The 12,569-nt window shown below is 33.9% G+C and overlaps 1 protein-coding gene across 1 annotated transcript in view; it reads right to left on the bottom strand.

Annotated features, from left to right (window-relative positions):
• FOXP2 (forkhead box P2) overlaps positions 1-12,569 on the bottom strand; it is a 624,182-nt gene that overhangs the window by 26,161 nt on the left and 585,452 nt on the right. Inside the window, exons 20-21 of the mRNA XM_055590318.1 lie at positions 11,432-11,501; positions 10,527-10,690 (exon numbers count right to left, since the gene is read on the bottom strand). Of these exons, the coding sequence (XP_055446293.1) occupies positions 10,527-10,690; positions 11,432-11,501 (234 nt within the window). The remainder of the gene's footprint in view (positions 1-10,526; positions 10,691-11,431; positions 11,502-12,569) is intronic.

Raw genomic sequence — 12,569 nt, forward strand, 5'->3', positions numbered from 1 at the left:
AAACCTCATCCTGGTTCAACAGATAAAAATCCTGCTTATTTCTGGATGAAAATGAAAATATTCCTCCTCTCAGAAATGCACTGCCATTAAAAGAGGATAGAAAAATTGGAGTGAACAAGTGATTTCCTTTTCCATATATATCTTGTTTAGTTTGCTTTATTCAGAATATAATTAGAAAATGCCCTACCAAATTTCTCATGTCTTTTCACTATGGCTAAGGATAAACAGCTAAAGAAATTTTAATTTTCATCTTGAAGTCAGAATACAATGTTAATACTAATATATTTAATAAATCTTATAACTCCCATATTCTATATTGCCATTTAGTGTTAGATTCCAAAGGAATGTTGTTTTCTTATAAACGTAATAACATTTTCTCTCAAAAGCTATATTGCCATACTTAGGATGCAGTTTATAATTCTATTCTACATCCCAAAAGATTTGACCCCAAGGTAGAGTTCCAAAGTTCCATTTTAAGTCAACAGAAGTTCTAAGAAATATAATAAAAAGGCAGATTAAGGTTAATGAAACATAATTTTACAAATCAAATGTATATGGTATATATATATATATATATATATATATATATATGAAATTTCCCTAAGATTTCTTGCCTTTACCTTCAATATTTTACTGTAATTTGTTAAAATTTATGCAACACTGTTTAAAGAAACTGGATTTTATATGATTTGGAGGCTCATTCCCAAATGAGTTCAGATAGATTTGCTGTAGTGATGATTAAAAAACACAACTAAATTCTTTAAGATTTACCATGTTATGTGATTTATAAGAGTAATAGATGTGATCAGAACAGCTGTAATAAAATGAAAATACAAATGTAGTTACTTTGATCATTGAGGAGACCAAGTATATCACATCTAATCTCAGAATCAAAATAGTTGCCCATTGAGATGCAACTGGTATCCTTCCATTTTGTGTCTCATAAGTGGTAGCTTTCAATAAGCATTTAAGTAAAGTAATTAGCCTCCAATTAAAATAAATAAATTTATATTAAAAAAATAAACATTCAAGTATAGGTCTAAAGGACCTTTATATTTCTAATGTGCTGGCCAGAGAAATAAAAGAAAATTTAAATTATATCTTATCATTTGACCATTAAGTCAGCTTTGATGTGGCTTCATAAGTCCTTTGAACATTTATCTAAAAACTGTTTTTGCCTTGTTCCTTGGACCAAGTTTCAGTCAGAAATGTCAGGATGAGTATACGGTACACAAAGTATATGCTCCTATTTCTCTCTAATTCCTCTTTGATAATGTGGGTTCTGGTTCCTTGAAGATCAGGACTTCAAAGTCCTAGATGTGCACTACGGCTCTGGCCAGTCCTCCCTGACACAGCTCATACATTTTTCCTGGACTGTTGGTTCCTCTGCCAAGCTACCCTGATGGGATGCTGCCCATCCACTGCTCGCTCCTGGCAAAGCTGTTTCTGGATATCTTGACAGATATCTTCCCTAGGATTACATATGGTTTGTGTGATTAGGTCTATCTCATCTCTGAGACTGGTTGCTTTGCTGGAGCTATTCTTTTGCTTAAATTAAACTGTAGGACTGACTCAATGTTTAGTTTCCTCCAAACTGTGCTTAGCTATGTTCTGTTAGTTCTTAGCATGAGAATGGAATAGGGAGTAAAAACAATATTTATCTTTTATTACAAATCTAGTAAATTATGTCTTTCTCTGACCTGCTAATTAATAAAAGGGACCTGAGATTTAATGTTTAAAATGCAAATTTATCAAGAGTAAGATAACATTATGTGACCAAGGATTACTTCTGCTCCTGCCTTTTACATGCTCTGCTGATGTTACACCATTTTGAGTCCTCAAACATTAAGATTATGGTAAGCACACTGAAGAATGTTAGCTTCCACTAGTTATGTGAAATCATCTGGTCATCGGTGCTTATATAAATTGTTAATTCTATCCTACTCATAGAAACTGCTTATGGGATTTAGGAACCCTGAGGTAGAGGTTTATACTATGTTTTATTGGTGTCAAAGTTTTTAAATACAATGTTGTACTTATCTGAAAGGTAAATTTAAAATTCTCTCAAAGTAGTTAAAATGCATATAATTTTAACATATATTAAAACAATATCTTATGTAAATTATCTTCACAATAAATAATATTTTGAAATGATAGTCAACTTTACATAACAAATTCTTTAGTCATAAAATACCGATAGTCACCCAAAGACATCCACTTCCCTAATCCCTATGTAAAAGCTGAAGTTAAAATACCATATGGGTATATGAAACCCTTCATTCTTCCCTGGTGCTAGAAGGGAAAAATTTAATAGTGAATAATAATTGTCATTTTTAAACAATTCAGTCAATTACTTTTTGACCCTTAGCAAAATGAAATTTCTAAGGCTCAGTGTTAGTGCAAACGAAGATGTACTTTCTAACAAAGTGTCTTCTTTAGATATAAAGCAGAAGCAGTAAGCTGCAATACTGTCAGCTAAAAATTTTTTGACACTCTTTGCCTAAATTGTAGGGATTCATACCACAAATGTCAGATACCATCTGTATAGTTCTATAAAAATCCTTTAAAACCCTATAGGAACCCACAAATTTCCACAATTGGCACGGTGGGGATACAGCACTTTTTAGCTGAAGGCACTGTATCTATGGGAGGATCTTTTTATTAGGAGGAACTAGAATGAGTTGTAAGTGCCACATATGGGGACTAGAATAATGTAAAAAAGAACAGCAGTTACTGAGCCATACTTGTAACACTTAAAAAAAAGAGAGAGAGATGATAAAGAGCTGGCATAGTCATAAGTTCTGTACAATCACTTTGGAAAGAGATCTCAAAGCTAACTAGCAAAGTTAATAAAAAAAAAAAGTTTAGAGCTTAAATAAAAAAAAGAATTAAAACAGAATGAAAATTATAAGGCCCAGAAATGTTAGGAAGAAAATTAAAGATGACTGAAAAAGTATGAATTAAAACATTTGTGAAAACATATGTAAAGGAAAAAATGCTTTTATGTTTAGAGGTTCTTAATGCATCTTAATAATTCAAAATATCAGCAAAACTAGTACAGACTTAACAGGTATGAAAACAATGAGTATTTCACTTGTTCAAGTCACTTTCAATTGCTTTCCTCTGATATACAGAGCCACTCCAATTTTAAACGCTTTTATCCACAGAGAGATCTAAGATCTGTAGGGATTTTATATAAAATATCACCAACCAAAGGTGTAGGATCTGCAAATTCTACATATGCCTACAAATAGTAATTTAAATTTTAAAGCAGCCACAGATAATAGAAGGAAGAAAGGTAATATTATATACTTGAACTTTTTCATTATGTTTCAAGACAATTCACAGCTTATATTAGATTTTCAACACTGTTCTACATAATTGGCATCTAGCAGTGTCCCTTTTAGCTGTCTTTGGTTGCAAAGTATTATTGCTAGGAGAGGCTGGAGTTTATCATTGGAGTTATACAATGAACTGAGGTTCTCAAGAAGCAGAGGATGTTGTAAAGATGACTAAGTGGGACATGTAATGCATGGAAAGTTCTGGGGGATGTAGAATCTGCATTCAATATGTTAATAAAATGACTGATGTGGTCTCCACTGAAGTCCTGGAATAATACTAAAATACTTTTGTATGAATGCCATGGCCTTTGATTCCCTTACCCTGAGTGAGGTTCTGGCTTCGAAGAACACAACAAAATTATTTTCTAGTCTTATAAGAGCCATATTAACATTCTATACAGAAATCTATACTGAAGATCATTAACTTGCAACCTCAAATACTTGCTTTAATAAGAGGGAGACAATAATAATCACCTGCAACTAATATAGAATATTAACAGATAGAACTTTGAAATGGCATGGAGGCTACGAGGATTCAGGAATGACACATAAGAAATGATCTGAAAACTCAACAGTAGGAGACTCTAATAATCAGAAAGGGGAACTGCATGACAATGGAAGGCTTTATGCATAGAGCCCTCCACACAATACCAGCTCAGAAAGTCCATTCGTTTTGATCTCTAGAAACAAAATTTGAAAACATAAAAATGGGAACTTCATTTAACATTTTTACAAGAGAAAGAAAAGGCAAATCTGAGCCAACTTATTGAGAGTGAGGAGAAACAATTGCTTAATAAAAAAGAAAAAACTGACTTGAACTAAGTATGGAGGGTACATCATTCAATTTCTCTTGGCTTCAGGTTTGGAAGGACACAGGAAATGGATTGATTCTATCAGTGTGAATTCACCTTCCAGGTCTACTGCAAATGTTTTCTTCTCTTTTCATTCATTTAAGTCTAACACAAGGGAGAAGAAAGTAAGTTCAAATTATTTCTGCCTGAACATAGCATCAATCTTAACTCTTCATGTAGTTTTTATGAGAAGCAAACACTGATATAAAATAGGAAAAAGTGAAAGTGTTAGTCCCTCAGTTGTGTCTGACTTTGTGACCCTATGGACTGTAGCCCACCAGGTTCCTCTATCCATGGATTTCTCCAGGCAATAATACTGGAATGTGTAGCCATTCCTTTCTCCAGGGGATCATCCCAATTCAGGGATCAAATATGGGTCTCCTGCATTGCAGGCAGATTCTTTACTATCTGAGCCACCAGGGAAGCCAATAATCTATAAAACTCCGGAAAGTCAGGTAATCAGGGAATATGGGCACTGAAGTGCAGAAGGAAAGATATTATAAATTGTAAAGATACTCATATTCTTATTGGAAGTGTCTTTTACATTTGTTTAGACCATAATGGCTCTAGAACTCTTACAATAGCAGTAGAAAATAAATTTTAGAACTCTAGTTGATCGAAAAGAGTGAAAAAAACAAGTTTCAAAAAATTATTAGGTAAAATCTATAATATTCCACCTGGCTTTAACCAGTCTTACTTTCTGCTAAAATTCTCTTGAACATTCATCTGATTAATACTGTATTAATCTCAACAATTTTTGTTTTCTTTTTCATTTCACCCTCCACAAGATAAAATTTAACAAGGGCTAGGAGGATAATTACAAATGAAGTGAAGACCTGCCCCTTTCTATACCCCTAACTTTGGACAGTTTTAAAATACCTATTAACTAAATAATATTTTTAAAAAATCATAAATGTACTGTCAACATTTCAAAAAAAACTCTTTAATTAATATTCTATTTAATTATCTCGTCTTCTGAAATTTCTTCTTCTTGTTCTTCTTCAGAGTTTTAAGAGAATCCTGGATTGTATTTTGGAGGGATTACTTCTTGAAATCAAACCATTTTAAGTAACTGTCACCTCCCATTTGATTCTTTTTAATCAGTATCACATGGATACTGAGTGCTAACTTTGTTTGGTAAAATGTCTTAGGGGTTTCATATACTATAATATATCTAAAACATAGTCTCTGTCCTTAAGGGATCTTCCATTAAGCAAGAGATAACTGTAAAATGAGCATGTATGTGTGCAAGAACACATGAGCATGTGCACAATCACACACACACACACACACACACACTATGCTAGTTACAAGTGCTGGTACACATAACAAGTTCTTCAGAAATACGGAGATGAGTGTAGGTCCTGACTGCAAAATTACTTGGGAAAGCCTCTTGGAAAACTAGGATGAGATCCTTAAGAAAAGGTAGAATTTAGAAAAGAGAGGACAATGAAAAGCAGAAAAAGTAGAGAAGGCAAAAGAGTTAAGGCAAAATAAATGCACTTGTTTGGCAAAAGCCTTCATTTAGGATAGTCTAAGGGAAAAAGCCACAGAGCCAGGAGGTGTTAAACATGGAGTATCAAAATGAAGAATATGGATGATAATTTAGCCCCTTTTTCTCTAAAAGTAATTTATGAGAAGCACTAAACCATAACTACTCTGCTCTTGTAAAGCTTCAAAACATCTTTTCTATTAACCTAGAGAATATCTCTATGTTTTCCTATTCTGGAGTTGAGTAAAGACTAAGTGAAGAAACAGTTTGTTTCACTGTTTCCTAAATCTAAGGACATTTACATTCTTGGATTCAGTAAGTAAGATACTGATTATTGTCTTAATAAAAATGTTTTAATGATCAATATTTTAGGTATTATTTAATACTATAGGTAGATCCAGATGAGCTAAAGCATCCTTTGACAGCACACTATTGAATGTTATAATTTCTGTATCGAAATATGTAAAGACATTCTCAAATAGTACCTAGAAAGATAAACATTTACAAATATACACATCCTAGATTTGATAAGGTAAGTGTAAACAGATGCCATGACTCCTTCCAAGCAAAACCCCCACAAGACTAATTAAGAGAAGCAACTGGCTCCCTGTAATATGAATGTGCAAAATTAAAGCATGATAAATTGATATTTACATAAATATTAAACCATTCTTTTATACACTGTCCATGATCTTCTCAGATATGTCATGAGTGGTTCAATGAATGGCTTTTTCTTCAAATGGAGAAAGTATTCAGAGGCTAAATTCCAACACTTTAAAATGACACACACACAACAGTCTTTATCTGTTTGACCACTGCCTCTAGAATGTGAGAAATGATTTTGTGATAAACAGTCTTATTTTTAAACAAGCATTTCTACACAAATCTTTAGAGTTGAAGCAGGAAAAAACAAGCAAAAACACTTACAGGTGCTGTTAGATTTACATTAACCAAACGGTCTCTATCCAGTTCCTCAGTTCTCTAATGCTGCAGCTATCTGTTTAATTTTACCTTAAATTTTTCTAAGGCCCTTTCTCCTCCTTTATTCATTTTGGTAAGCTGAGCTCATCACCATTTTTCCCCTTGAGCCTGTTCTCTCATGCCCTCTCTTGGTGGGCTTTTAAAGTTGCTACGAAAGTGAAAGTGAAAGGGGCTAAGTTGTGTCTGACTCTTTGTGACCCCTTGGACTGTACCATGGATTTCTCCAAGCCAGAATATTGGAATGGGTGGTTGTTCCCTTCTCCAGCGGATCTTCCCAGCTCAGGGATAGAACTGGGTTCCCTGAATGGCAGGCAGATTCCTTACCAGCTGAGCTACCAGGGAAGCCCTTAAAGTTGCTATGATTTTTCTGAATTGTCTTCTTTGTCCTCAGCATTCAATCAGTTGTCTTGTCATGGATTCCTTGCCCTCCACAGGCTGTCTTGCACTTAAGTCACATACTGAATCCTGCAAGGATTCATTTTCTGCTTCGAATCTCTCCCAACTTCAGAATGTCTTGCCTCACATTAGTTTTATTCAGGCATGGTTCACTCAGTACACCCTCAGATTACTCATTCTAAAGCACATTTCGGATTATGTGAAACTCAAGCCCATAACATTAACAAGCTCCATACTGACTAAAACAAACATCATAGCTTGATCTTCAAAGCACTCAACGATCTCGTCTCCTTTCATATATTCCAAATTCTATTTCCCTTTTTATATTCCAAATTCTGGTCAACCACGTATTCACTGTTCTCCAGACAGATATCATGTGCTCTTGCTCTGGGCTGATATTCTTTTATTTGAATTGTTCATTGCCTCCAACCTCAGATTACATCTTAGCTCAAACATCTCTTATCTCACTGACTCTGAGGAAGGTGCTCCCTACCATAAACTCCTGTCTTACATTCTTTCACTTTATTGGATCTGCTTACTTCATGAATTATAAGAGGAGGTGGAAGCAAAAGAAAAGGGACTATCAAGGAAAGTAACCACACAGTTATGGAGTGCCTACAAAAAACGTATTAAAATGCAGAATATTTTTATATTGTTTATGATCTCCTCTATAGCAATAACGAAGTATTACAAGAAATAATATAAGTCAGTAACTCTGAACACAGCACTATGAGGGACACGAGGAACAATTTATTATGTTCCAGGCACTCATTTCATTTTCAAGAATCCAATGAGGTTCATATTATTACGACTTACCTCACTTTCAGCTGAGAAAGCTGAGGAAAGAAATAAATCTTAGCTATGAAGTGCTAACTCTGGGATTGGAACCCCCACAATCTATCACCAGAGCTCAAATACTAGGCCTCTCTGCCTCTTGCTAACAATTGCATCAGCATAATTTACCCCTTGCCTCCCCCTCACCAATAACAAGGACCATACCGTGATTTCATTTCAGGACATATGACTGTGCTATTGAAATGTAAAAAACAAACAAAAAACCTTTCACTTCTGTCTAATTTTAAAAGAACTTTGAAGTGCATTCAATTATATGCAGCCAAATTTTGATGAGAGAATTAGATAAAACTTTTTCTTTGTCTTATGATGTACATTAAATGCCTTAACATTCTTTATTTCCAAGCATCTTAAAACTCTACAAAGATGAAGATATAGAATATTGAAGTTACATTCCATCAATAATATTTGACATCGAATGTAGAAAATGTTAATGGCAGCAGCAGAAACAGATTCAAAGAGAGAATGCTGACCAATATTCTGCAAGATAATTAAATATATGGTTATAATTTATACAACTTAGGAAAAGACAAAATTTAGTCTTCTTCCAATTTTTGTCTTTTCTGAATCTATTTCCAGTAAGCCAAGGGAAGCTTTCCTTTGATTCTGTATGGAAAAGACACATAAATATTTCTCACATGCATTAATTCATATAAGCATAAAATGTACAATAAATGTGGCAGAACATTGGACATTACTCAACTTTTATATACGGTTTTATGCACACTATTTTTTCTGAGATATTTTATAATTAAAGTGCAACTTAATAAAATGAAAAGTCAAAAATAGCAATTGACAAACAAAAACTACTACTAATCTATCAATGCTGTGATTTAGCCCAATTATTATTTCAGGTTCTAAAATACAGCGTTTAATGAACTATTTTATTGAGTCAGTCAGTTTTTTAATGTTAATATTCTTATCATTGGACACAAGTTTTAAAAACCACCTCCCTACATACTCTTTACATATAATTCACAACAACCCCTATAGATCACATAGGAGCTCAAGGAGTTGCATCGATAGCTTAAACACTTTCATTACAAATACATTTCATTTGTCTGAAATACGTATTTTTTAAAGAGGGAAAACATGATCTAACTCTTGTTTGCTCTTTAAAGTTTTATTGTTTTAGCATTTTATACAGGGAGTGAGCATTAGCATACTCAGGAGAATGGCTGAAAGTAAAGGTATCAAGCTACCCACTGCATGGCTGAGAGGATAAAGCAGGGATATAAAAACTTTTGTCAGATTGTACACTTTCCTCATGTTAGAGTACTGCTACTCTCAAGAGCATACATTCATGTTCTTTCTACTTCGAGTTTTATTACTTCTTTTGTATTATTTAATACATCTAAAGACACTTTCAAAAGACAAATTTTTCCATTTTGAAAAAGTAATGGTTTGGAACCTGATAAAATACATTAATGTTCACCGTGTGTTTTTCACAAAGGTGATAGAGTAAAAGTGCTATAAAGCAATTAGGCATACAATCTTAAAGACATTAATATGTCAAATAAAATGAGATGTCTAAAAAGTCAACAAAAATAATATCCTGTGAAAGGTCAAATGCAAATAGGCCCCAAGAAAGACCGTATTTCTCTTTCAGGCCTCTGACTAGATATTTAGTGAAAAAATACGGGAAGAAAATATAAGAATGAGAGAAAGTACTGTTGTTACCTCAATAACTTGAAAATAGAAGTACATGATGTTTAACTCTCAGAAGTATGGACATTAAGTTACAATACATCCTAACTAAAGGAACTGTTCAGGATTCAGATTCTAATTTTCCCTCCTGAACTCTAAGTTTTAACAGGGTCCATACTTTTTAGTAAACAAGAAACTGATATGCTTGGCTTATTGAATAAGGCCAGGCATTTTTTTCAAGTGTCATACACATTTCTGAAATCCACAATACATCAATTTTTAATACATCTACTCTCTCAGCTCCATTAAAAAGATGGTAGGGGAAAGATTTTAGAGTAATTAATGATATAGTTAGCTGCTAAATATTAATAGGAATCGTAGTCTTGCATAAAATATAACATATAAACCTTGCCAATACAGACGCACCAGTAATTAAAGTTGAATATGTAATTACACTGATTTATAAGACAGGCAAAAAGTTACACTTTACTAGCTTCTATGTAAACTGTGGCTAACAGTTAAACTTTGCATTTTACGGTTTATAAAAATGGGCAATATCTTGACTACAGTTCATAAATGGTTTAGAGACCTGTAATAGTAGTAAAAATTATGACAACTTATTCCATCATGAATATTCTTATTGCACCATACAAACCAAACTGTGATAATGATCCATAAGATGAAGACTTATCTTAGACACTTCTATACACCCAAGAGGATGTTAGTAGCACTAAGAATTTGTAGAGGACTGCTAGTCCAGCCATTACAGGACACTGGAGAGAATCTAAAAGCTGTATTAAAAGCAATTCTGATACACTTTTTAATATCATGAACCTGGTGAAGTTTAACTCCATTTAAATTTGTATTTTTTACTTATACACTATTCAAAACTTCAGAAGACTACTAAATTTTAGAAGCATGGGCATATAGGTTCTTCCCCTTATGGAGTCTGTTAGCCCCACTTACATGTGCGGCTGAGGCGAGCAGCCTGGGCTGCTGTTCCCATTGCTGTCGATATGATCCAGGGAACCGTTGAGGTCTTCGTGGACAGCCTGCAGCAGGCCGCTGGAGGCGTTATTGATCAGCCCGGGGTTACTTAGCAAAGGTAAACTGCTCTCTGCCAAGGCAGCCTAGTGAAATGAAGAGGGTGTAAAACAACTTTGGAAATGCCCTTTCAAATAATTTTTAAAACGTCTATCTTCTATTGGTTTTCAATTCTGATACAGGTATTTCAAAGGCATTTCGATAAAATGTATGGGAAAGACAAAGGTTCCTAACTGGCAACTTGTGGCAGCAACACCAAGGAAATTAAGTGTGACATTCAAATAGAAACAACTGTTCTCCCAGCAAACTTTCTCATTCAGCTTCCTATATAATGAAAGAGCGTCCTCACATGAAGCAAAATACCCCAAGATAATATAAGCAGTTGCTCTGCTTTTTAAAAATGACCAGAACTTAACTCAAAATAAAGAAGTCCTGACATTTGCCTCCTCTGCATAAAAATTATATATTATAATTAAACTTTAAAGTTTTTGCCACAAGCACCATGTTCCCCAACACTATGATGTGAAATCATTTATGACAGCCTGGATAAATATTAATGCATAGCCACATGCATTTGCAAAAGCTTCTATCAATCTAGCATTTGCAGAAAAACCGAGTGTTCCAGATTTTGCCACAGGGTGTCCTTCTTGCTTCTTCACATCAAAAGTAGCTTGAATTAGAACCAGTGCTTCCTATAGTACTAGGTACTACAACTTACTTGGATGATAAACCAACTATTAAGAATAATCACAATCCCACCTAAAGACAAAGTCATGCCAAAAAATTCAGATACAAGGATAATGAGAAGCCACATTTAATGATATTACCTGCAAACTGGCATTCAGAGCTGCTCCATAGCCTAAACTGGTAGGTATGTTTTTTACTAAGGTTGGGCTTCTGCAAGAAAAAAAAGATGATTTATTAGTTAAAATGTAAAGAATGTGTATCTCGACAAACTCAGCTAAAAAGATATGTTCTGATTTGTTGCCTCACACTACTAGTACAGAACGGATGTATATAAGACCACAGAAATCAGGTGATACAGTTCAAACATGTAATTTTTTACACAGTACACACACACACACACATCAATCTGGCTTAGGAAATATATAAATTTAATCCAGGAACCTAAGTAATGAAACTTTATCTAGACTATGGTGTGGGGGCAAAGTAGAACATGACCTTGAGGATCCCCCAAACTGTGGAGGTTTTTACAGCAAGGTGGAGGTTTTACATCCAAGAGGAACAACATTCATATAAAATTTTTAAAATGTAAATATACAACACAATTACCAATTTGATGCAATCAGGAAATAATTAATGGTTAATTTCTGGAACACCATGAATTAACATAACAAATTACCATAGTTAATTGAATGACAACATAATGGATTAACTATTTCTTGAATGCAGAAATTAGCACATCCTTGACTACAGAAATAAAAAATGAAGGGCTAAAGAGCAGATAAAATACATTAAGGTCAGGTCTTCAGAGAAGGTAGCAGCAGTTGGGGGAGCAGGTAAATGCTACATGGAGTTAATTTATTGAGTCCCAAATGTATTCTATTATATTTCTGACTTAAATTTGGCAGTCTTGTTCTCTAGGGGGAAAAAAAAACCACAACACATGATTCCAAACTTCCAGCCAGTTATTTTCTCACACTACCATATCTTGATCATCTTAACAGCCTTGAATAGATAGCTGATGTGGCTGAGGAAAAAACTGGGAGGGTCCAAATAATAAAGTTTGGTCAGGAAATTAGAGAGTAGGTGTGAAACAAAATCACTATTCTTTCCTAATATATTCTCATTAATTCATCAGAAAAAGGTACTTGTAGGAATACTAGTGTTTGTAACATTAGCTTTTCTTTCAAATAGCATTTTGTGCTCTATTAGAGGTTATAGTGTTACAAAAAAAACAAATGTCTTCCTCTAGAAAGCATTTCCAATCTGGAAAACAATTTT

This window comes from Bubalus kerabau, chromosome 8 (assembly GCF_029407905.1).
Source record: "Bubalus kerabau isolate K-KA32 ecotype Philippines breed swamp buffalo chromosome 8, PCC_UOA_SB_1v2, whole genome shotgun sequence".
NCBI classification, from domain to species: domain Eukaryota; kingdom Metazoa; phylum Chordata; class Mammalia; order Artiodactyla; family Bovidae; genus Bubalus; species Bubalus kerabau.